Source organism: Nyctereutes procyonoides, unplaced genomic scaffold (assembly GCF_905146905.1).
Source record: "Nyctereutes procyonoides isolate TBG_1078 unplaced genomic scaffold, NYPRO_anot_genome, whole genome shotgun sequence".
Classification (NCBI taxonomy): domain Eukaryota; kingdom Metazoa; phylum Chordata; class Mammalia; order Carnivora; family Canidae; genus Nyctereutes; species Nyctereutes procyonoides.
In genome coordinates, this window is record NW_026575049.1 from 62,432,678 (window position 1) to 62,460,482 (window position 27,805).

General features: G+C 37.2%; 1 protein-coding gene across 2 annotated transcripts in view; it reads right to left on the reverse strand.

Moving 5' to 3' along the window:
• The window catches only part of USP34 (ubiquitin specific peptidase 34), a 248,230-nt gene that overhangs the window by 157,698 nt on the left and 62,727 nt on the right, over positions 1 to 27,805 (reverse strand). For both annotated transcript variants that reach the window (XM_055329090.1, XM_055329092.1), the window contains exons 6-8: positions 10,007 to 10,074; positions 6,310 to 6,502; positions 4,676 to 4,737 (exon numbers count right to left, since the gene is read on the reverse strand). In XM_055329090.1, the coding sequence (XP_055185065.1) occupies positions 4,676 to 4,737; positions 6,310 to 6,502; positions 10,007 to 10,074 (323 nt within the window). The remainder of the gene's footprint in view (positions 1 to 4,675; positions 4,738 to 6,309; positions 6,503 to 10,006; positions 10,075 to 27,805) is intronic.

A 27,805-nucleotide genomic window follows, 5' to 3' on the forward strand; every position in this document is an offset into this window, starting at 1 on the left:
TAAATCCACTGCACTAAATTAGCTAATACCGACCCCTTGAATCCTTTTTCAAATTATTCTCACCTGCTGCTTTAATGGGTAAAAGTCCTTATTAGCATCTTTATCAACTGCATCATAAAGTGGGTGCTCTTTAGAAGCATTACTAAGTACAATAATGTGACTTTCCATTTGCCACTGATTGGAAGACTGGATTTGTTTAAATGCATATCTTATATGATCTAAGTACACAATTTGTTCTACAATCCATATGCAAAATTAATTTAAAGACACGCATTCACAGAACTAAAATTTATCTTGAAGTTCCCACTTAAGGGTGATGCAAGGAAGGTACCCCTTCTGTAAAGATGCCAGGGGCTATGACCTACAACATTTTATTAGTTTCAGGTGTAAAACAATGATCAGTATTTGTATATATTATGAAATGATCACCAAACTAAGTCTAGTTAACATCCATCACCATGCAATTACAAATAGTTTTTTTCCTTGTAATAGTAACCTTTAAGATCTAATTTCTTAGCAACTTTCAAATATGTAGTACAGTATTACTATAGTCAACATACTATACATTACAACTCTAACTTACTAACTGAAGTTTATGCCTGTTGAGTCCTTTCACCCATTTCACTCACTCCCCATCCTCCACCTCTGATAATCACCTACAAGCTTTCATTTGTTGTTTCTCAAGCCCACAAATGAGTTCCTACATCTTTCTCTATGACTTATCTCACTTAGTTAACATCCTCAAGGTCTTATCCACGTTGTCATGGAATGCAATATTTCATTCTTTTTTATGGTTGAATACTATGCCATTATATACACACACACAACTGATGGGAAATAAAGACAATACAGTCAATTTTGTTGCTCCTGACAGTTCTTTAAAGTTGCTGCACTAAATTAATACTAAAACACTTTCATCTTAAGTCCTAAAAAAAAAAAAAAAAAAAACACACACACACACAACTTATCTTCCTTTTTCTGTTATCTTACAAAATGAGCTTCAGAAGTGTTTAAATGATATGGCTAAGGCTGTCCCACTAACCTGTCGGGGTTCACTTTCTACTCAGATGGCCTCAGAACTGAGCTTTGCAACTACAATGCACTGCCTACCATTTCCATTCTCTGGTCACCTCTGTGCCAGCGCTAACAAAAGAAGGCAGAGCATCACCTTGTTTGCCTTCAGCTGGGAATGTGCATGTTGAGCAGCTCAGATTTTTTACACCTCTCTGCATGTCCACAAATGACCATGAAAAGCAGCACAAGTGTTGATTTGGGGGTTAGAAATAAATTGCAGCAAACAGGCAAATTCACAAATACGGTATACAACACAAAATGAGGATTAAATGGAATTAGAGATTTCAGTAATTACTCTCAGTAATAGAACTAGGCAGAAAGCAAACAATATCACAAACTCATTAGACCTAGCAGACATCTATACAAAACGTCAAAATAAACAGTTTTTTCTTTGTTTTTGTTTTTTTTTTTTGGGAAGGACCAAAGTCCACTGAGGCATTTTATTTGCACTTCTGTATTAGATCCCTAGAAAATGAATCCCCGGATGTTTCCTTCCATTTTCATCTTCTTTCTTTCTGGTCCATGCAATCACCTGAGGTTGTCATTACAATGAAACCAAACTGGCAGGACAGGAGCAGATTTTCTGCCATTTTTCTAGATCTTTGACATGTACATCAAATCTGGGACCGATCATTCCACACTTGTTTAACCTATGAGGTTCAAAACAATTTTCCCAGTCCTGTGCTTACCAACGATTTCATATTTGCCAATGTAAACATGATTCATCATCAGTTTAGAAACCAGAAGAGGACTTTGGAGCACGGCCTAATTAGAACCTGGCGTTTGCCTCTCTTTTCAGTACTGTTAATATTCTTGAGAGAAACTGCCAGGACATTCATGTGCATCATTATCACAGCAAAGAGGGGAGGAAAGCTAAGTATAGTCTTCCTAAGGACCCATGAACATTCTGTAGTAGACATCTTATGCTAGTCCATAAAAAAAGACAATTCAACTAAAAACTAGGCAAAAAAATAAAATAAAATGCATAAACAATTTACCAAAACCAAAACAAAACAGGACATAAAACAGAAAGGCAAGTAACCATATAAAAAGATGTTTACCATCATTAATTAGGGAAATGCAAATTAAAGCCATAATGAAATATTTATTTATACCCAGTAGCACAGCTATAATCAAAAACACATAATAACAAGTGCTCCTGAGAATGGGCAGAAACTAGATCCCTCATAACACTCATACTAGTAGGAATGTAAAATGATGCAGTTATGTTGGAAAATATTTTTTGACAATTTTTTTAAAAAGTGAGATAAAAAAAGATAAAAATAAAATAAAAATAAAAAATGAGATAAATGAGCAAACCAGCAATTATACTATTTACCAAAAAAGAAAACATGTCTATAAAAAGATATGGACATGTATATTTAAAGAAGCATCATTCAGAAGGCGTCTGGCTGGCTCAATTGGTTAAGCATCATACTCTTGATTTTGGTTCAGGTCATGATCTCAAGGTCCTAAGACTGACCTCACCTCAGGCTCTGCACTCAGTGAGGAGTCGGCCTGAGATTGTCTCCCGCTCCCTCTGCCCCTCCCTGCTGCTTGCATATAGGCACAAACACACACTCTCTCTAAAACAAATAAATCCTCTAAGAAGTAAAATAAAGGACCATTATTCATACTAACCAAAGAGTAAAAATAATTAAAATAGCCAACAACAAAATGTTGTATCTACATAGTGTAATCCTATTCTGTAATAAAAAGTACTGAAGTTCTGGGCAGCCCGGGTGGCTCAGCAGTTTAGTGCCACCTTTGGCCCAGGGCCAAATCCTGGAGACCTGGGATTGAGTCCCACATCAGGCTCCCTGCAGGAGCCTGCTTCTCCTCTGCCTGTGTCTCTGCTTCTCTCTCTCTCTCTCTCTCTCTCTCTCATAAATAAATAAATAAATTAATTAATTAATTAAAATCTTAAAAAAAAAAAGGAAAAAAAGTACTGACGTTCTAATTCACTCCACAACATAAATGAACCTCAAGAAAAACAGTATAGTCAAAGAATAAATGAAATAAACTAAATGAAAAAGAGGACTATTCTAATTCCATCCATGTGAAATGCCCAAAAAGGAATAAATCTATAGAGACAAAAAGTATATTAGCGGGGCAAAAAATAAGACTAGGAACTGACTACAAATGTGCACATGGGATCTTTATGAAGTAACGGAAATGTTCTACAATGGATATGATGATTTCACACAAACCTGTCAATTCCCTAAAATTTGCTATAAAAACAGGTCAATTTTATGATAGGTACAGAATTAAACTGCTAAAAAGAACACAATTCATAAGCTGCAACAGTAGTTATGGTTTTTCTATTTGTTCCAATTTGCTGTTTTAAGAACCCTTCTCTTCCCAATTTGAACTACCTCTACCCACTTATTCCTCAAAATTTTGACTCTCCTCCTTTTCTTAATGTCTTTAGTATGTATATTTCCTTACACTTCTTTTTTTTAATGGAATTCCTTCCTATCTCTATTTCAGCAAAATCTACCAGTCCTGGAAAGGTGAAGTTCCTGTATTGATATCCCAGAATATATATGGGTTTTTTTGGGGGGAGAGGGGGGCGACAGAGGTATGGGATGATAACTGCATTGGCAAATTTAACATTCTCTCAGGCAGTCTTATGGAGTAAAGAGACTGGGGGAGGGGGGCTACTAAGGAATTAAAAGAGAAATCCAGAGTTGTAGTTTTACATAGTGGAGTCTATGTAATGTCTTGACGGTGGGAAATAGCACTCCAGGCATGACCCAGAATTTATAAAGCTATGACCAATTCTAGGCAACGTATTTTAAGGGGATCACTGATAAAGAATGTTTCCAGAGATGAAAGAATGGCCTGATAATAAATCTAATCACCATAACATATATTGGAAAGATAAGAACTCGTTAGCCAGGAAAAGAAAAAGAGTAAAGAGACATCTTTGGCTTTCCAATTCATGAAGGGTTGGATTCAACTGAGATTAACCCCATAGGGAAGAAATAAAGTTAGTGCACAGAAGTTAGAGTAAAGCAAAAATATGACTTATTCGTATTATTATGAATTTTCTAACAATGACCTACACTATGAACTTAATTAAAACTATACAACTCTGTTCAAGCAAAAGATATTACTACCCAAATGAGATTTTAAAAGGGATTTATACACTGGACAAACCCCTAAATGGAATACTTGAATAAATAAATATTTCTAAGATACTGAAAAGCCCTAAGCTATAATAATGACTTCTTTCCAATCTTGAACATCGTTAACTTGGTTTTTTCCCATAAAATGTGCTAATAAGGTCTTCACATTATCAGCATCAAATGTACTTTCTGAAATCTATTAATACCATATTCTTTACTACTAAATTCTCCTTTATAAATAGTACCCTTTTGCATTTTTACATTAACACTATGTGTTGGTGTATCTTTTAAAAAACAAATGTTTCAATATATTGTTCTGAAAGCTTTTTCAAGACTGTACAAACGAAGCCACAAGGCAAAGAATTACTAATAAACACTTCAAACCTAATAAAGTCACAATTATCATTTACCATATAAGCAGCTGCACAGGAAGACAATAAACTTATGTATAAATTAATGCTCCTACTTACGTTTCTGTGTCTGATACCAAGGATTCATTATTGCATACATCATTGAAGGTATGAAGTTGATTCTATAATTAAAGAAAAAATTAGTTTTGTATTTTTTACAAATTTTTTTCTGATATGTTACCAACTGTGAAGAAGCATGATTTGAGATATATAAAATCAGTAACTAGATCAAAATTATAAAACATTAGACAAACAATAAGATTCACATACACACTTACCAATTAGTCTGGTAATTTCCTTTATCATATTAAAATAATTTCATTCTACCAGTAATACTCACGCTTTATTCCACTAAGTACAAGAGAGAAAATGAGAAAGCAAAGCTAAATAAAGGAAAATTACAAAAATCTAATGCAAGCAAATGGTATGTCACTAAAGGAAAGGCACCCTCAATAAACACATTTAAGATTTAGTTTAGAAAAATGTGAAGTATTTTCTATATTTACAAAGTCCAATACCAGGATATAATCTACTTACTTCAAGAATAACTACACTACAAAAACAGGCAAGAACTACAAAGGAGTAAAGTTCATGGAGACCTTGGTAAGCCAGAAAAAGCATATTCATCCTAAAGGATTCAGCTATCTACTTAGCTCTAACAAATTGCTATTATGCAAGAATACAGACTCATGCATACCAGGTCTTCCCATTTCATCCTCAAAACAATAATACATATTTCTATTTAAAACATTATTTGCTACTGTCCAATCCAAATAGAATATTTTTATTAATCAAATTTGGCCTATGACTCAACTATCTATGGCTTCTGACAGGAACATGAATTAAGTATCTACTTACAATCTCCTAAATTCTTTTTCTCTCCAAAAAAAGATCACTTTCTAAATGTACAAAAATCGTATAGTTTAAAAAAAAAAAAAGGGTGAAAGAATGAGACCCTCAAATCCAGAAGACGAAAGAGCACCCGGCTGGCTCAGTCAGTGGAGCATGGGATTCTTGATTTTGGAATTGTGAGTGGAGGCTCCACAGAGGCTCCACATTGGGCCAAGAGTTTACTTTAAAAGGGGTTGGGGGGGCAGCACCTGGGTGACTAAATCAGTTGAGAGTCTGACTCTCGATTTCCGCTAAGATTATGATCCTGGGGCATGAGATTAAGACCCATGTCAGGATTCCCGCTCAATGGGGAGTCTGTTTCTTTCCCCCTTTATCCTACTTATGTTCTCTCTCTCTCTCTCTCTCTCTCTCTCTCTCTCTCTCTCAAATAACTGATTAAATCTTTTTAAAAGGGGGGTGTGGGGGAGGCTGGGGGGCTCAGGTCACGATCCCAGGGTCCTGGTATCAAACCCCGTGTAAGACTCCCTGCTGAGCAGGGAATCTGCTTCTCCTTCTTCCTCTACCCGTTCCCCTGCTCCTGCATGCACATGCTTTGTTTCTCTCTCACTCTCTTAAATAAAACCTTAAAAAAAAAAATCTAAAGTACAAATCCTTCTAATTCTAAGCTTAATTTTCATATTTAAAATAGGGAAAATACTGAAATTATTTATCAATACAAAGTAACGTATGTAAAATACCTTAGCCTCACATAAGTAGTCCATAAATAACAGGTATTATGATGGGGATGATGAAAGTGTGGAAAGCAAATAAAAAATGACTCGAAATAAGTAAATATAGCTTACCGTTATCTGACTTAGTCCAGCCAACCTCATAGTCAAAGTCGGTGACATAAAGTACTTAAATGCAAGATCTAGGCTTTCTTTATCAAAGCATAACGTTGTATCCAGTGGTTCTTTCACTGTGCTCCACATTAAGTCAGCCATATTTCGAGCCGCACTCTGTCTTAACTCCTGATCAGAGAGCTTGCATAAATACCTTAAATGATTCAGAAATAAAACATACATAAAAACTTGCAAAATATTCCTAAAGACTCTTCAATAAATCAATAATATTCACTTGCTCCATACCTACAAAATGTTTAATAAAAGTATAACCTGACATCCTAGGATTAACATTTCTAAAAGATGCTTCAGTGGAAGGGGCGGTGGGGGGGCAGGGGAGGTAACTGGGGGATGGGCACTAAGGAGGGCACTTGATGTGATGAGCACTAGGTGTTATACTATATGTTGGCAAATTGAATTTAAATTTTAAAAATTAAAAAAAAAAAAGATGCTTCAAAGATTGACCTGAGGCAGGCTCAGGACTCAGCCTTTGCTGAGTCCACTGTAAATCAGAAACTGTCAAGAGCCAAGTAATTTAACATTGGATTCAGCTCCTTCCATAAAGCTTTATTATTCTCATAAATGTTACATATACAGTTCCTGGTTTAATAATGATATTTACTGCTGCTTTTCATTTAATAGTACCTCTACTCCCCACACAGCCAAAACACTTTAAAATGTGTACATCTTAAACATAATTCTTATTTGGCTTCCAGACATCACTGGTTTTCCTCAGGTCTTGCCCATTTTATCTGGTTGGTTCTTCCTCCTCTATCCAACATTTCAACATTAGTAATCTCAGGGTTTGTAATGGATTGCAAAATGGCCCCAAACTATTTCTATCACTTTACATAAAGGTCTTTAAAATACGATTTTGGGGGAATCCCTGGGTGGCGCAGCGGTTTGGCGCCTGACTTTGGCCCAGGGCGCGATCCTGGAGACCCGGGATCGAATCCCACGTCGGGCTCCCGGTGCATGGAGCCTGCTTCTCCCTCTGCCTGTGTCTCTGCCTCTCTCTCTCTGTGACTATCATAAATAAATAATAAAAAAATTTTTAAAAAAAAATAAATAAAATAAAATACGATTTTGCCATTGTTCCCATCAAGACATGTCATGTATTTCTCTACTCCCTTGAATCTGAACTTTGCCATGAAAGCTGCTTTGACTAATGGAACAATAAGAGATGTGACAAAAACAGAAGCTTAAAAAGCCTGTGAGCTTGCTCTTTCTTGATAGGAACTCTTTCCTCACTCAGAAAAGGAACACAGGCTATCCTGCTAGAAGAAGGAAACATGGCTAATGCCCCAACTAACACCTAGCCAACTGGAAGATGAATAGGAACTCGCCTCCACTTCCAGTAACAATCAGCCTATCAACCAGAGGATATATGAATGAGGTACTATCCTTTGAGCATACAGTTCCAGCCAAGTCAGCCCAGATCAAAAGAACTTGTCAGCCTAAGAACTATAAGAAATAATAAATGGCTGTTATTTTAAGTCACTAAGATTTGCAGGTTGTTTTCTTACATGGCAAAAGCAAACTGATAGAGGCTCCATCCTCAACACACTTCTATTCACTTTCTAGATTTCTCTCCCCAGAAGACCTCATTCACTTTGAGGTGTTTAATAAAAGCTTTCTCTATGCTGATAACTCAATTAATGATCCTGTTCTTAATTATATGCTTATATTCCCAATTCATAAATGCCACTTAAATGCCCCACAGGCATCTCAAAATTAAGTCCTCAAGTTCTTTCAGTCCACATCTCAGTAAATGATACAGTACAAAATAAAAATTGAGGGGAAGTGCTTAAGTGATGCTTACTCCTGTAAATTCCAGAATCATCAATCTTGTAAGTGAAAATAAAATGGACAAAAATTCAATTTTCAAAAATCACCATCAACAATCCTCGTTACAAGTAACCATACATCATTTCTTTCCAAGACGACATACTAACCTTTCAATTGGTCTCCCAGCTTCTACTCCAACAATCCTACAATTTATGATCCACTTCAAAGCCAAAGTGATCTTCTAAAAATCATCATGACTCACCTGCTTAAAACCCTTCAATAGATTCCCATTACTAAAATCAAATCCAAACTCTTTATAATGACTTTAAATTTTTTTTTAGTTTTTATTTATTTATGATAGTCACACACACACACACACACACAGAGAGAGAGAGAGAGAGAGAGAGAGAGAGGCAGAGACACAGGCAGAGGGAGAAGCAGGCTCCATGCACCGGGAGCCTGACGTGGGACTCGATCCCGGGTCTCCAGGACCGCGCCCCGGGCCAAAGGCAAGCGCTAAACCGCTGCGCCACCCAGGGATCCCTTTATAATGACTTTAAGATCCTGAATAACCTGACCTTGCTTATCCAACCTCATATAATTATCCCCCCCAAAAAATAATTAGTCCCCCTTATACATATGTTCCATACAGTCTGCTTCTACTTTCTTTAATGTCATATTCTTTCCAGCCTCAAAGATTACATCCTATGTTCCTCCTACCTGGAATATGTTCTTGCAATTATCATCTGATTAGCTGATTCATGATCTTCAGATGCCACCTTTCAGAAAGACCTTGTATTTCTAATCACATAGAATTCATCACTATCTGATTATTTTCCTAATACCTTCTCCAAAAACTCAAATAGTATCAGGAAAATAGGAACTCAAATCTTTATCTAAGTGAGAAAGGTATAAAGAACTCAAAAACTGACAAGAAGTGGGCAGCCCAGGTGGCTCAGCGGTTTAGTGCTGCCTTCAGCCTGGGGCGTGATCCTGGTGACCCAAGATCAAGTCCCATGTTGGGTTCCCTGCATGGAGCCTGGTTCTGCCTCTGCCTGTGTCTCTGCCTCTCTCTCTCTCTCTCTCTCTCTCTCTCTCTGTCTCTCATGAATAAATAAAATAAAATCTTAAAAAAAAAAACTGACAAGAAGTACAAGCACAGACTCCTCTAACAGTTCACACTCCAATTCTAATCAATACAATTCTTTCTCCATCCTCTTAGGTTTCCTTCTTTGAGACTTAAACTCAAATGCCACCTCCTCCTTCAATTAGACCTTCTATAACCCCGTATTTAAAATTGTGCGCCAACCTCTAAGACATCCCCTTAGCTGCTACTTTTCTCTGTAATGTAACTTTCCGATGAACTGTATCATCTACTTATTTGGTACAGAGACTGCACAAAAAGAGAAATCCTTTCTTCTCTGCTATATCCCCAAAACCTAGAACATAATAATTAGTATATCTTTGATGACTGCATACTATGCAGTACCATGTAACCACTGTTGACCTTTTTTCTTTTAATTTTACATGAACATATAAAGAGGGTCAAGGGGAACCTGGCTGTCTCAGTTGGTGAAGCACACAACTCTTGATCTAGTGGTTTTGAGTTTGAGCCCCATGGTGGATGGATGTAGGTATGACTTAAAAATAAAAGAATAGTTAATGAAAGAAAGGTCCAACATAAATTGTTTAAAAGTAAACATTAAATATGAGCCTACATGAGCATAAAAAATAGTATAACCCAATGGTTAATTAAAATTTTCTCTAGAGGACATGAGTAAAAGGGACTTTCAAACAATGTAATTCTACAGTATGTTATAAACTATTAAATATATTACAATGTTAAAGGGAAAAGATTTTAAAAACTTACCTAATAACATAGGTCCTAAAAGGGATAATGTGCTGCATGACAGCAGGGATATGTAGCCATATTCTAATCTATAAAGAAACATAAATAAGACATCATTAATGTATAATGATTATGTGACATACACATCACTGTAACTGCAAACAAGAACATTTAGTATTTTGTTGATTCTAAAACTATATATTTTACATTTTAAAAAAGGATGAACTAAAAAACAGGATTATACATATCAGGTAAATAATTTAACCAATATACATTTTTAAAACATATACATAAAATGAATCTAAAGACTGTTACCTTCTTGCTAAAAAGGGAGTCCACCTACTTATCCAGGTAATATGATCTTACTTAGGATACTCTATACCTCTTTGTATGACAGTAACGCAAATACCATAGCACTACATTAGCTTTTCAATAAACCATTTTAATTTTTAACAAAAATCCCATCCTTTCATCTAAAAAATATCAAATTATCTGTGATTTCTAGTCATTTCATTATCTAAGGAAAATATATTTTACAGATTACAGTATCAACTATTTACTGAATTAAACTTTTACTGTAAATACAATTTAAGACTTAATAACTTATAATTTCTCCATACTCCAACTCATTTCAAAATATGCTTACTTTATAGTTTTATTCTCATAATTAGTAGGTTAAGTATCAAATAAGAATAGAAGTCCTAAGCAAATTATCAAATAAGCAATAATAGTATGCCTTAATAAAGACAAGGGATGCAAATTAAAAACAAATTTGGAAATACAAAATGTATGGCTCCACTCTAATTAAGGATACCTATTTAAGTTCCACAGCAAACACTATCCTAAGGTATAACGTTAAAACTTTTCCTTCTAAGACTACAAACAAAACAAGCAAATTTTTAATTCAAATTGATCTGAAGGCCCTACACAGAAAAGAAACTAACTAGAAGTCCTAAGACTAAAAATGAAGCATTAAAACCAGTGTTACCTAACAAACTAGCAGGGAAAAAAAATTTTTTTAATTCCATTTGCAATTGCACCAAAAATAAATACCTAGGAATAAACTTTTTTTTTTAAGATTTTTTAATATAATCATGAGACACAGAGAGAAAGAGAGGCAGAGACATAAGCAGAGGAAGAAGCAGGCTCCATGCAGGGAGCCCGATGTGGGACTTGATCCCAGGACTCCAGGACCACACCCTGGGCCAAAGGCAGGTGCTAAACCCGCTGAAGCCACCCAGGTGTCCCAACCTAGGAATAAACTTAACCAAGGTGGTGAAAGATCTGTATTGTGAAAATTATAAAACAATGATGAAAGAAACTGAAGAGAACACAAAAGATTCCATCCATGTTCATGGACTGGAAGAATGAATTAAACTGTTGAAATGACCATAAGCAAGATACAGTTCCAGTGCAATTCCTATCAAAATAACAACAGCATTTTTCATGGAACTATGTAACAAATAATTCTAAAATTCGTATAGAACCACAGAAGACCCCAAATAGCCATACAAATCTTGAAAAAGGAAAGCTGGAGGCATCACTATTCCAGATTTCAAGTTGTATTACAAAGCTGTAGTAATCAAAACAGTATGGTACTGACACAAAAACACACAGATCAATCAAACAGAATAGAGAATCCACAACTGAACTCACAAATATATGGTCAATTAATCCATGACAAAAGAAGCAAGAACACACAGTGAGGAAAAAATAAGTCTCTTCAACAAATGATACTGTGAAAACTGGATAGTTACATACAGAAGAATGACACTGGGCCACTTTCTCACACCATATACAAAAATAAATTCAAATGTGAGACCTAAAGCCATATAATTCCTCAAATAAAACAGACAGTAATCTCTTGAACATCATCCTCAGCAGTTTTTCTAGATCTGTTTTCTCAAGCAAAAGAAACAAAAGCAAAAATAAACTATTCTTATTACACTAAAATAAGAAGCTTCTGCACAGCAAAGGAAACAATTAGCAAAACTAAAAGGCAACCTACTGAATGGATGAAAATATTTACAAATGACATACCTGACAAAGATAAAGAATTTATTCAACACAAAAAATAATCTGATTAAAAATGGGCAGAGTCTCCAAACATACAGATGGCATTTTTCCAAAGAAAACATACAGATGGCAAACAGACACATGAAAAGATGCTCAACATCACTAATCATCAAGGAAATGCAAATCAAAACCACAATGAGTTATCACTTGTCAGAATGGCAAGAATCAAAAAGACAAGTTCTGGTAAGAAAGTGAAGAAAAATGAAAATTCGTGCACTCATGGCGAGAATGTAAATTTGTGCAGCCACTTTGGCAAACAGTATGGAGGTTCCTCAAAAAATTAATTATACACACATATACATGCATACACAATAAAATATTACTCAGCCATAAAAAAGAATGAGATCTTCCCATAAGCAACAACATGAATTTACCTAAAGGGTATTACACTGAGTGACATAAAAGGAAGAAGAATACCTCATGATTTCACTTACATGTGGTATCAAAATATCAAAGCAAAACAACTAACAAAAAGCAAAAACAGAGCCATAAATACAGAGAACTGGTGGTTGCCAAAGAGGATGAACATGGGGTGATGGACAATATGGGGTAAGAGGAGTAGGAAATACAGGCTGTGACGCCTGGGTGGCTCAGTGGTTGAGCAACTGCCTTCGGCTCAGGTCGTGATCCCAGAGTCTGGGGATCGAGTCCCATATGGGGTTCCCTGAGAGAAGCCTGCTTCTCCCTCTGCCTATGTCTCTGCCTCTCTCTCTCTCTCTCTCTGGCTCTCATGAATAAATAAATAAAACCTTTAAAAAAAAATACAGGCTGTCACTTATGAAATGAGTAAGTCACAAAAGCAAAAGGTAAAGAATAAGGAATACAGTCAATCAATATAAAAATGGGGTAATATGGTGATAGATGGTAACTACATTTGTGGTGAGCATAGTGTAACTTATGGACTTGTCAAAGGCCTCTGTTATATACCTCAAATTAAAGTAACACTGTATGTCAACTATATTGCAATTAAAAATATTTACTCTGAGATAGCATGATTATGGGAACAGAAAATCCAAAATACTTTTCATATAAATGCTTCTAGAATTAAATGGTTTGGCAAGAATGCTGCTTAGAAAGCTAATACAAATAATTAATACACATACATACAACACATGTACATATACAAATTATATATGCACATATTTTCTGTATTACCAGGAACAAATACTAAATAATGTTTCATAAATATTCTCCTTAAGGAGGGCCTGTGTGGCTTAGTCAGTTAAGAGTCTGCCTTTGGCTCAAGTCCTCAGGTCCTGATCCTGGGACCCAGTGATTAAGCCCCACATTAGGCTCCCTGCTGCATGGGGTCGGGGAGGGAGCCTGCCTCTCCCTCTCTCCCTTTGCATCTCCCCCTCCTCCTCTCTCACTCACACTCTCTCCACAAATAAACAAGTCTTTAAGAGAAACATTCTCCTTAAAATAATCTCAAAAAATGTATGTCTGTGAGAACGCTAATAAAAACATGCCACACCTTGGAGGAGGCTAGAAAGGTATCTTACTGTCTCTCCAGGAAAGCCTCCACAGATACAACTAGATAACAAACACATTAGCGAAAATAACCCAGAAAAATAGCCCAAACACTTCTAGACAACACCTCAACTAAAGGTAGGGAAGAGACCACATCAAAGTAGGTAGAAAGGGAAAAGATGTCTGAAGCTAACGGTGTTGGGGAGGGAGCCAGTAGTACAAAAAAGGGCAATAAACTTTCAATATTTGACTTAGAAAATGGGAGTTCTTAAAACCAGGGGAACTTAAAACTTGGAATTGTTTTTTTAATAGAAAAAAAGAGCGCACATTCAGGAGAGAGTACAGGGGTGTAGGGGCAGAGGGAGAGAAAGAGAGAGAATCCTAAACAGGCTCCTTGCCTAGGACGTCTCACAATCCTCAGATTATGACCTGAACTGAAACCAAGACTCTATAAGCTTAACCAACTAGCCACCCAGATGCCCCAAAGCCTGGAATTTTAAAAATCAGTGGGTTAGGCTAAACAAGAACAGGAAGAGCATTAGTTAGCGGAGTCCCCACCCTTAAAGAGACAGCACCACAAACTGCCCTGCAGAAAGAGCATAGAACCACAAGTTTGAAAAACAGTGAGAGCAGACAGGAGTGAGAGGGATTTCCTCATCTCGGATCATGGCCAGAGAAACAGAAACTACAGGGAGATCCCTCTGGGAACAAAAGAGCTAGCAAGGACCATTTCCTTCCTCCACCTCCCAGCAAAAAGAATGGGCACCTGCAGAAACCTGCAATAGGGCCGACAATCGTTACCTAACTTGCTTGCACCAAGCTCCTCTTATTACCCCATACCCCTGTTTTGCTGGTCTTACCCGTCAAAATCTCCTTAGCTCCAGCACGGCAGGTCCCTACCCAAAATACCAGCACAAAACCTACCAACACCCCCAGCTCCTGATCTAACCTCTCCTACAGGTCCTCAGTACCAGGGGTAGCTGCAGGGGCAAATCTCACTTCCCAAGCAAACCACTCCCTATCTTGTTAATTATGCCCAGCCCCTGCTGAGGACCAAATATCACCACAACAGAGAGTTTCTGCATATAACTTGCACTGAAGGAAAAAGAGACTAAGACACAGTAACAGAGCCCATGCAACACACAAGGACATATTCCTTGAAATGCCAGGCCCTGGAAAACAGGGGATACTGCACTACAGGGCACTATAAGGCCTCTTCTTCATAAGCCTATTATCATGAAGAGCAAGAGAATTAGCTGACATTGAAAACACACACAAAAAAAAATAATTAATAAAAAAAACACAAAAAAACAGACATAGAAGATCAAAATGACAGAAAAATATCTCCCAAATTAAAGAACAGGACCAAACCACAGAAAAAACAAAATGAAACAGATTATAGAGAATTTAAATTAATCATCATAAGATACCAACCGGACTTGAGATAAGAGTGGAGGACATCACTGAAATCCTTAACAGAGATTAAAAAAAAAAAAAAATCAGAGATAAGACAAAACAAATGAAATTTAAAACACACTTGGAATATTGGAATAAATAGCAGGCTAGAAGCAGCACAGGAATGAATTAATGACCTAGAAAACAAGAGTAATGGAAAGTAAACAAGCTGAGTAGAGGAAAGATAATTGTGCAAGTAGAGAATGGTCTTAGAGGATCAGTGACTCCATCAAGCATATTAACATCTGAATTACAGGGCTCTCAGAAGAATAGAGATGGGGGCAGAAATTTTATTTGAAGAAATAGCAGCTGTAAACTTCCCTACTCTGGGAAAGGAAACAGATATCCAGATCCCCACAAATTAAATCCAAGGAGATCCACACCAAAACATACAGTAATTAAAATGACAAAAATTAGTAATACAAAAAAATTTAAAACAGCAAGAGGAGATAGTTACATACAAGGAAAACCCTTAAGGTTATGAGCACATTTTTCAGCAGAAACTGCAAACCAGAAGGACATGTTATAATATATTCAAAGAGCTCAGAGGAAAAATCTGCAGCCACTAATACTCTTTCTAGCCAAAACTATCATTCAGAATTAAGAGAAATAAAGAGTTTATCAAACATAAACTAATTGAGTTCATGTCCATTAAACCAGACCTACAAGAAATATTAAGGGGGACTCTTGGAGTAAAGAGAAAATAAAGACAAAAAGCAGGGGCGCATGAGTGGCTCTGTCAGTTGGGTATCTGCCTTTGGCTCAGACCATGATACCAGGGTCCCAGTACTGAGTCCAAAGTAGGGCTTCCCGTTCAGCTGGGAGCCTACTTCGCACTCTGTCTTCCTTCTGCTTGGGCTCTCTTTCTCTGTCAAATAAATAAATAAAATCTTAAAAAGAAAAGAGCATGTGAAATATGACACCATATTCCTGAAACATTGTAAAAAGAAGGGTTAGGAAGGGATTTAAACTTAACATATAAAATTATATTATTAGTTTCTGCTTAACTATAATGGAATCTAAAATTTAAAAAAATAAAACCATGTAAATAAACTTAAGGGACATCTGGGTGGCTCACTCAGTGGGATGTCTGATTTTAACTCAGGTCATGCTCCCAGAAGATCAAGCCCCATGTCCAGCTCCTCACTCGCTGAGGAGTCTGCTTAAGGATTCTCTCTCTCTACCCCTTCCCCCACTCATGACTGTTTGCTCTCTCAATCTCACCGAAATAAATCTTTAAAAAATAACCTCAAGTGACCATCAACTTAATACAGACTACTATACGCTGAAATTTATATACAAACCTAATGGCAACCACAAATCAAAAAACAGTAATAAATATACAAACAATGAAATGAAAGGAATCCAGTTATATTGCTAAAGCCAATAAACAATGAAAGAGTACAAGGAAGAAAGGATCAGAAAAAAAAATCTATACAAACAACCATAAAACAAATAACAAAATGGCAATACATATCTATCAAATAAGTACCCTGAATGTAAACAGATTAAACACATCAATCAAAGGCACAGAGTGCAGCACCTGGGTGGCTCAATTGGTTAAGTGTCTGCCTTCAGCTCAGATCACGATCCCAGGGTTCTGGGAACAAGCCCCACATTGGCCTCCATGCTAAGCAGGGAGCCTGTTTCTCCCTCTCTCTCTGCCCCTGCTCACATACTCTCTCTCACTCAAATATTACCAGAAAACAAAACCACACACACACACACACACACACAGAGTGATAGAATGGATAATAAAACAAGAACCATCTGTATGCTGGCTAAAGGAGACTCCTTCTACATGGAAAGACATGTGGAAATTGAAAGTGAGGGGATGGAGGGATGCCTGGATCTCAGGGTCATGGGATCCAGCCCCACATCAGGCTTAGCACAGTGTCTTCCTGTCCCGCTCCCTCGGGTCCTCCCCCAATTGTGTGCACTCCCCCTCTAAATAAATAAAACTTAAATAAATAAATAAATAAATAAATAAATAAATAAATAAACTCAAAAAAAAAAATGAGGAGATGGAGAAACATTTGTCATGCCAATAGTTATCCAAAGAAAGCCGAGGAAGCAATACTTACACTGGACAAAATAAGACTTTAAAACAAAGATTGTAACAAAAAACAAAGACACCATAGAATAATACAGGGACAATCCAACAAGATATAACAATTATAAATATTTATGCACCAAACATGAGAGCTCCCAAATACATAAAATAGTTAATAATAAACTTAAAAGAATCAATAGTAATATAATAGCAGTAGGGGGCGTTAACACTCCATATACATCAACGGACAGACCATCTAAACAGAAAAATCAATAAGTGAACAGCAGCTTTGAATGACACACTGGACATGGATTTAACATATTCAGAACATTCCACCCTAAGAGAGAATTCACATTCTCTTCAATTGCGCATGAAACATTCTCCATCAATTGCACATGAAACATTCTCCAAAATACATACGAGGCCAAAAACCAAATGTCAACAAATTCAGAACTGAAGTCATACCATACATCTTTTCTAACCACAATGCTATGAACTAGCAATCAACCACAAGAAAAAATTTGGGAAAACCACAAATACATGGAGATTAAATAACATGCTACTAAATAGTGAATGGGTCAAGGGAAAAAAAAATCAGAGGAAATCAAACATTACATGGAAACAAATGAAAATGAAAACACAATCATCCAAAATCTTTAGGATATGAAAAAAGTGGTTCTAAGAGAGAAGTGATAGGGGCACTTGGCTGGCTCAGTCGGTAGAGCATGCAATTGTTGATTTCAAGGATATGAGTTCAAGCCCCACTTTGAGTGTTAACATTACTTAAAAATAAAATGTTAAAAAAAGGAAAGTATGGAGCAATATAGGCCTACCTTAAGGAGTATGAACAATCTCAAATATACAACCTAACTCTCCACCTAAAGAAGCTAAAAAAAGAACAAACAAAACCCAAATTCAGAAAAAAATTTTTAAAAAACCCCAAATTCAGGAAAAGAAAGGAAATAATAAAGACCAGAGTAGAAATAAATGATATACAAACTAAAAAGAAACAATAAAACAGATGAAACCAGGAGATGGTTCTTTGAGAAGATGAACAAAAGAGATAAGCATCTAGCATGATTCCTAAGAAGAGAGAAAGAGAAACCAAGGAAACAAAATTAATGAAAAAGGAGAAATAATACCACCAAAGAAATACAATTTTAACAGAATATTATGAAAACCTAGATGCAAATAAACTGGACAACTTAAAATAAATGGAAAAATTCTTAGAGAAACATGTAACATACCAAAGTAAACCAAGAATAAATAGAAAATTTGAACGGAACAAATACCAGCAATGAAGTTGAATAGGTAATCAAAAAACCCCCAGAGAACAAAAGTACATGGCCACATGGCTTCACAGATGTTTCTACCAACCATTTAAAGAAGAGTTAATACAAACTATTCCACAAAAACAGAGATGGAAGGAAAACTTCCAAATCCAAATTCATTACAGGTGATCAGTTATCACCCCAATACCAAAAAAAACAAAACAAAACAAAAAAAAACCACAACCACACACACACACAAAAAAAAAAAAAAAACTACAAACCAAGAGCTCTTATGACTATGGATGCGAAAATCCTCAAAAAAAAAAAAAAAAAAACATTATTAGCAAACCAAATCCAACAAAACATTAATAAAAATCATACACATATTTGAGTGGCGTTTATTCCTGGGACGCAAGATGGCTCAATACTCGTAAATCAACCAACATGACACATCACATCTATAAGAGAAAGAACAAAAACTGTATGATCATTTCAAGAAGTGCAGAAAAAGCATGTGACAAAGTACAACACCCATTTATGGTAAAAACCCTCAATAGAGTATGTCTAGAGGGAATATATCTCAACCTAATAAAGGCCTGATATGGAAAACCCACAGTCAGTATCAAATTCATTCATGAAAAACTTGAAAGCTCTTATCCTAAAGACAGGAACAAGATAAGAATGTTCCTCTCATCACTTTAATTCAAGATAGTAGTAGAGATCAATAGCCACAACAATTAGACAAGAAAATGTAATAAAAGGCATTGAAACTGGTAAGGAGGAAATAAAATTTTCACTATTTGCAGATGATATGATACTATACAATTCCCTAAAGACTCACCAAAAAACTAGAACTAGGAAATGAATTCATTAAATCACAAGATACAAAATCAATGTAAAGAAATCCACTGCATATCTATGCACTAATAATGAAGCAGCAGAAATAGAAATTAAGAAAAACCAAGCCGGGGCAGGGCAGAGTCCAAGAGGCAAAAGAGTAGGAGACCTTAGTTTCCTCTGGTCTGAGGAATTCAAATTATCAGCTATCAAATTATTCTAAACACCTGCAAACTCAACCAGAGATCTACTTCTAAAAGAATAGCTGAAACTCTACAAACAGAAAAGTGACAACACTCTGCAAGAATAACAAGATGGAAAAATGTACCTTAAAAAAGAGAACAAGAGGCAAGAGTGCCAAAGACCTATTCAGTATGGATATGATTTAAGTAACATTTTGGAACCAGAGTTCAGAATAATGATTATAAAGATACTAGCTGGGCTTCAAAAACCTATAGAAGACATTAGGGAATCCTTTTCGGGTGAAATACAAGAACTAAAATATAATCAAGTCAAGATCAAAAAGACTATTAATGAGGGTGCCTGGGTGGTTCAGTGGTTGAGCATCTGTCTTTGGGTCAGGTCGTGATCCTGGGATCAAGTCCCACATTGGCTCCTCACAGGAAGCCTGCTTCTCCCTCTATGTCTCTGCCTCTCCCTCTAGGTCTCAAATAAATAAATAAATAAATAAATAAATAAATAAATAAATAAATAAATAAATAAATAAATAAATAAATAAATAAACAAACAAACAAACAATCTTTAAAACAAAAGAAGGCTACTAATGGGATGCAATTAAAAAATGGAGGCTGCAACTGCAGGATAAATGTGGCAGAAGAAAGAATTTGTGATAAAGGCGACAACCTGGGCAGCCCAGGTGGCTCAGTGGTTTAGCGCCGCCTTCAACCCAGGGTGTAATCCTGGGGACCTGGGATCGAGTCGGTCGGGCTCCCTGCATGGGGCCTGCTTCTCCCTCTGCCTGTGTCTCTGCCTCTCTCTCTTACTGTGTGTCTCTCATGAATAAGTAAATAAAATCTTTAAAAAAAAATATGATAACGTAAGAGAACAAAAAAAAGCAGGGGACAAAAAGAGATTAATTACTGAATCATGAGGGAAGAAACTGAGAGATAAGTGGTACCACAAAGCTAAACGATATTAGAATAATTGGGAGCTCAGAAGAGGAAGGAGGGGGTGGTCAAAAGAATTATCAGAGCAAATTACAGCTGAGAACTTCCCTAATCTGGGCAAAGAAACAGGCATTCAAAGTCCAGGAGGTTAAGACAACCCTCCCTCAAGATCAATAAAAATAGTCAACACACCAACATAGGATAGTAAAACTTGCAAATATCAGAGACGAAGAGAAAATCCTGAAAGCAGTTCAGGACAAGAGGTCCATAACCTACACAGTAGAAACATTAGACTGGCAGCAGACCAATCCACATAGACCTGGCAGGCCAGAAAGGACTGGAATGATATATTCAGGATACTAAATGAGAAAAATATGTAGCCAAAATACTTTATCCAGCTAGGCTGCCATTCAAATAGAAGGAAAGGGGAGATCCCTGGGTGGCTCGGCAGTTTAGTGCCTGCCTTTAGGTCCAGTGTGTGATCCTGGAGTCTGGGGATCGAGTCCCGCACTGGGCTCCCTACATGGAGCCTGCTTCTCCCTCTGCCTATGTCTCTGCCTCTCTCTCTCTCTTTGTGTGTCTCTCATGAATAAATAAAAAAAATCTTTGAAGGGCAACCCAGGTGGCTCAGCGGTTTAGTGCCACCTTCAGCCCAGGTTGTGATCCTGGAGACCCAGGATCGAGTTCCACATCAGGCTCCCTGCATGGATGGAGCCTGCTTCTCCCTCTGCCTGTGTCTCTGCCTCTCTGTCTCTGTATCTCTCATGAATAAATAAATAAAATCTTAAAAAAAAAAAAAAAAGGAGACATAAAAAGCTTCCAGGACAAACATAAACTAAAAGAATCTGTAACCACTAAACCAGCCAGCCCTGCAAGAAACATTAAAGATCATTTGGGACACCAGGGTGGCTCAGTGGCTGAGCGTCTGGCTTTGGCTCAAGTTGTCATCTCAAGGTCCTAGAATCGAGTCCTGCATCTCGCTCCCCCGGGGAGCCTACTTCTCCTTCTGCCTATGTCTCTGCCTCCCTCTCTATGTCTCATTAATAAATAAATGAAATCTTTTTTAAAAATCCTGTAGAAAAGAGACAGGCAGTTTTCTGAATGGAAACAATGCCAATGTGAAGGAGTGCAATGGCTAAGAAAGCAGTTGTTAGATACATCCTGGACTTCAAGCTCTATTACAAAGCTGTAATCATCAAGACAGTATGGTACTGGCACAAAAAACAGATATACATCAATGGAACAAAGGAGAACCCAGCAATGGACCCTCAAGTCTATGTTAACTAATCTTCAACAAAGCAGGAAGAATATCCAAGAAAAATACAGTCTCTTCAGCTATGATGTTGGAAAATTAGATAGCCATATGCAGAAGTATGAAACTGGACCATTTCCTTACACTATACACAAAAATAAACTCAAAATGGATCAAAGACCTAAACATGAGACAGGAATCTATCAAAATCCTAGAGGAGACCATAGGCAGCAACCTCTGTGATCTCTGTTGCAGCAACTTCTTGCTAAACACATCTCAAAAGGCAAGGAAAACAAAGGCAATAATGAACTACTAGGACTTCATCAAGATAAAAAGCTTTTTTTTGCACAGCAAAGGAAACAGTTAACAAAACTAAAAAGCAACCTACCAAATAGGAGAAGATATTTGCAAATTTCTTCTCAGATAAAGGGCTAGTACCCAAAATCTATAAAGAACTTATTAAACTCAACACCCAGAAGAATAATCCAATCAAGAAATGGGCAGAAGACATGAAAAGACATTTCTCCAAAGAAGCCATAAAAATGGCCAACAGAAACGTGAAAAAAATGTTCAACGTCACTTGGCATTGGGGAAATACACATCAAAACCACAATACAGGGGATCCCTGGGTGGCGCAGCGGTTTGGCGCCTGCCTTTGGCCCAGGGCGCGATCCTGGAGACCCGGGATCGAATCCCACATCAGGCTCCCAGTGCATGGAGCCTGCTTCTCCCTCTGCCTGTGTCTCTGCCTCTCTGCCTCTCTCTCTCTGTGACTATCATAAATAAATTTAAAAAAAAATTAAAAAAAAAACCACAATACAAATCAAAATCACAAATCAAAACCACAAGGAGATACCAACTCACACCAGTGAGAATGCTAAAATTAACAATTCAGGATATGACAAGTGTTGGCGAGGATGCAGAAAAAGGAGAACCCTCTTACGCTGTGGGTAGGAATGCAAGCTGGTGCAGTCACTCTGGAAAATGGTAAGAAGGTTCCTCAAAAGTTGAAAATAGAGCTCCCCTAGGATCCAGCAATTGTACTACTGGGGTTTATCCCAAAGATACAAATGTAATGATCCCAAGGAGTGCCTACACTCAGTGTTTATAGCAGCAATGTATGTCCACAACAGCCAAACTATGGAAAGTTCTCAGATGTCCATCAACAGATGAATGGATAAAGATGATGTCACAAACACACACACACACACACACACACACACAAAATGGAGTATTACTCAACCATCAAAAAATAAATCTTGCCATTTGCAACAACATGGATGAAACTAGAGGGTATTATGCTAAGTGAAGTAAGTCAATCAGAGAAAGACAATTATCACAGGATCTCATATATACAATTTAAGAAACAAAACAGAGGATCATAGAGGAGGAGGGAAAAAGTGAGACAAAATCTGAGAGGGAGAGGGATCCCTGGGTGGCGCAGCGGTTTAGCGCCTGCCTTTGGACCAGGGCACGATCCTGGAGACCCGGGATCGAATCCCACATCGGGCTCCCAGTGCATGAAGCCTGCTTCTCCCTCTGCCTATGTTTCTGCCTCTCTCTTTCTCTCTCTCTGTGACTATCTTAAATAAATGAAAATTAAAAAGAAAAAAATCTGAGAGGGAGAAAAACTGTAAGAGACCCTTAATCATAGGAAATAAACTAAGGGTTACTGGAGGTGGAGGGATGGGGTAACTGGGTGATGGATATTAAGGATGGCACATGATGTACATAAGACTGATGAATCACCTTTAATAAAACCACCATTTTGCACCCAAAAAAAAAAAAAAAGACTGATGAATCAGTGACCTCTGAATCTAATACATAATATGTAAGATGAATTTAAATTTTTTAAAGGGGGGGGGGGGGCAGAAGAACAAGATGGCAGAGGAATAGAGTCCCCAAGTCCCCTGTCCCCACCAACTTACCTAGATAACTTTCAAATCATCCTGAAAACCTATGAATTCGACCTGAGACTTAAAGAGAGAACAGCTGGAACACTACAGAGAGAAGAGTCTGTGCTTCTAACAAGTACAACTCATTTTAAGCCACTCTGCACTGAACAAAATGACTAGAAAGAAGAACTCACCACATAAGAAAGAATCAGAAACAGTACTCTCTGCCACAGAGTCACAGAATTTGGATTACAATTCGATGTCAGAAAGTCAATTCAGAAGCACAATTATAAAGGTACTGGTGGCCCTGGGAAAAAGCATAAAGGAGTCAAGAGACTTCATGACTGCAGAATTTAGATCTAATCAGGCCGAAATTAAAAATAAATTAAATTTAAAAATAAATAAATAAATAAATAGAAATAAATGAATAATCAATTAAATGAGATGGAATCCAAACTGGAGGTCCTAACAATGAGGGTTAATGAGGAGGAAGAATGTGTGACATAGAACACAAGTTGATGGTAAGGAAGGAAGCTGAGGAAAAAAGAGAAAACAAATTAAAAGACCATTAAGGGAAATAAATGACAGTCTCAGAAGGAAAAATCTACGTTTAATTGGGGTTCCAGAGGGTGCCGAAAGGGAGAGAGGAACAGAAAGCATGTTTGAACAAATCATAGCTGAGAACTTCCCTAATTTGGGGAGGAAAACAGGCATTCAGATACAGGAGATAGGTCCCCCCCCTAAAATCAATAAAATCCGTTCAACACCTCGACATTTAATAGTGAAATCTGCAAATTCCAAAGATAAAGAGAAAATCCTTAAAGCAGCAAGAGACTTATATGGGGAGAACTATTAGATTAACAGCAGATCTCTCCACAGAGACCTAGCAGGCCAAATAAAAGGACGGCAGAATAAGGACGGGCAGAATATATTCAGGGTCCTAAATGAGAAGAACATGCAGCCAAGAATACTTTATCCAGCAAGGCTCTCATTCAGAATAGGAGGAGAGATACAGAGCTTCCAAGATAGGCAGAAACTGAAAGAATATGTGACCTCCAAACTAGCTCTGCAAGAAATATTAAGGGGGACTCTGTAAAAGAAAGAGGATACCCAAAGAAATAATCCACAAAAACAGGGACTGAATAGGTATTATGACGACATTAAATTAGTATCTTTCAATAGTAACTCTGAACGTGAATGGGCTTAATGATCTCATCAAAAGACGCAGGGTTTCAGACTGGATAAAAAAGTAATAAGACCCATCTGTCTACAAGAGACTCATTTTAGACCTAAGGACACTGACAGCCTAAAAATGAAAGATTGGAGAACCATTTACCATTCAAATGGTCCTCAAAAGAAAGCAGGGGTAGCAATCCTCATATCAGATAAATTAAAGTTTACCCCAAAGACTGTATGTAGTAAGACATGAAGAGGGACACTATATCATACTTAACGGGCCCATCCAACAAGAGGACATAACCATCATGAATATTTATACCCCTAATGTGGGAGCTGCCAAGTATATCAATTAACCAAAGTAAAGACATACTTAGATAATAATACACTAATACTGGGAGACTTCAACACGGTGCTTTCTAAAAATTACAGATTTTCTAAGCACAACATCTCCAAAGAAACAATAGCTTTAAATGATACACTGGACCAGATGGATTTCACAGATATTTACAGAACTTTACATCCAAACACAACTGAATACACAGTATTCTCAAGTGCACATGGAACTTTCTCCAGAATAGACCATATTCTGGGTCACAAATCAGGTCTCAATCGATACCAAAAGATTGGGATTGTCCCCTGCATATTTTCAGACCATAATGCTTTGAAACTTGAACTCAATCACAAGAAGAAATTTGGAAGAAATTCAGACACATGGAGGTTAAAGACCATCCTGCTACAAGATGAAAGGGGTCAACCAGGAAATTAGAGAAGAATTAAAAAGATTCATGGAAACTAATGAGAATTAAGATACAACCGTTCAAAATCTTTGGGATAGAGCAAAAGCAGTCCTAAGGGGGAAATACATCACAATACAAGCATCCCTCAAAAAACTGGAAAAAACAAATACACAAGCTAACCTTGCACCTAAAGGAACTGAAGAACAACAAATAAAACCTACACCAGCAGAAGAGAGATAATAAAGATATGAGCAGAACTCAGTGAAATAGAGACCAGAAGAACTGTAGAACAGATCAACAAAACCAGGAGTTGGTTCCTTGAAAGAATTAGTAAGATAAACAAATCATTAGCCAGCCTTATTAAACACAAAACAGAAAAGACTCTAATTAATAAAATCACGAATGAAAAAGGAGAGATCACAACCAATATCAAGGAAATACAAATGATTTTAAAAACATATTATGAGCAGCTATACACCAATAAATTAGGCAATCTAGAAGAAATGGACGCATTTCTGGAAAATTACAAAGTACCAAAACTGGAACAGAAAGAAGTAGAAAACCTGAACAGGCCAATAACCGGGGAGGAAATTGAAGCAGTCACCAAAAACTTCCCAAGACACAAAAGTCCAGGGCCAGATGGCTTCCCAGGGGAATTCTATCAAACGTTTAAAGAAGAAACAATACTCATTCTACTAATGCTGTTCCGAAAGATAGAAAGTGATGGAATACTTCCAAACTCGTTTCATGAGGCCAGCATCACTTTAATTCCAAAACCAGAAAAAGACCCCAGCAAAAAGGAGAATTATAGACCAATATCCCAGATGAACACAGAGGCAAAAATTCTCAACAAGATACTAGCCAATAGGATCCAACAACACATTAAGAAGATTATTCACCATGACCAAGTGGGATTTATCCCCGGGATGCAAGGCTGGTTCAACACTCGTAAAGCAATCAATGTGATTGATCATATCAACAAGAGAAAAAACAAGAACCATATGATCTTCTCATTAGATGCAGAGAAAGCATTTGACAAAATACAGCATCCATTCCTGATCAAAACTCTTCAGAGTGGAAGGACAGAGGGAACATTCTTCAGCATCTTAAAAGCCATCTATGAAAAGCCTACAGCGAGTATCATTCTCAGTGGGGAAACACTGGGAGCCTTTCCCCTAAGATGAGGGACACAACAGGGATGTCCCCTCTCACCACTGCTATTTAACATAGTACTAGAAGTCCTAGCCTCAGCAATCAGGCAACATAAAGAAATAAAAAGCATTCAAATTGGCAAAGAAGAAGTCAAACTCTCCCTCTTCACCGATGACATGATACTCTACATAGAAAACGCAAAAGACTCCACCCCGAGATTGCTAGAACTCATACAGCAATTCGGTAGTGTGGCAGAATACAAAATCAATGCCCAGAAATCAGAGGTATTTCTATACACTGAGACTAAAGAAAAAGAAATTAAGGAGTCAATCCCATTTACAACTGCACCCAAAAGCATAAGATACCTAGGAATAAACCTAGCCAAAGAGGTAAAGGATCTATATCCTAAAAACTACAGAACACTTCTGAAAGAAATTGAGGAAGACACAAAGAGATGGAAAAATATTCCATGCTCATGGATTGGCAGAATTAATATTGTGAAAATGTCAAAGCTACCCAGGGCAATTTACACATTTCATACAATCCCTATCAAAATACCATGGACTTTCTTCAGAGGGTTGGAACAAATCATCTTAAGATTTGTGTGGAATCAGAAAAGACCCTGAATAGCCAGGGGAATATTGAAAAAGAAAACCAGAGCTGGGGGCATCACAATGCCAGATCTCAGGTTGTACTACAAAGCTGTGATCATCAAGACAGTGTGCTACTGGCACACTGACACATAGATCAATGGAACAGAACAGAGAATCCAGAAGTGGACCCTCAGCTCTATGGTCAACTAATATTCGACAAAGCAGGAAAGACTATCCACTGGAAAAAAGACAGTCTCTTCGATCAATGGTGCTAGGAAAATAGGACAGCCACATGCAGAAGAATGAAACTGGACCATTCTCTTACACCATACACAAAGATAAACTCAAATGGATGAAAGATCTAAATGTGAGACAAGATTCCATCAAAATCCTAGAGGAGAACGCAGGCAACACCCTTTTTGAACTTGGCCACAGCAACTTCTTACAAGATACATCTATGAAGGCAAGGGAAACGAAAGCAAAAATGAATTATTGGGACTTATGATAAAAAGCTTCTGCACAGGAAAAGAAACCGTCAACAAAACTAAAATACAACTTACAGAATGGGACAAGATATTTGCAAATGACATATCAGATAAAGGGCTAGTATCCAAGATCTATAAAGAACTTAAGAAACTCAACACCAAAGAAACAATCCAATCATGAAATGGGCAAAAGACATGAACAGAAATTTCACAGAGGAAGACATAGTCACGGCCAACA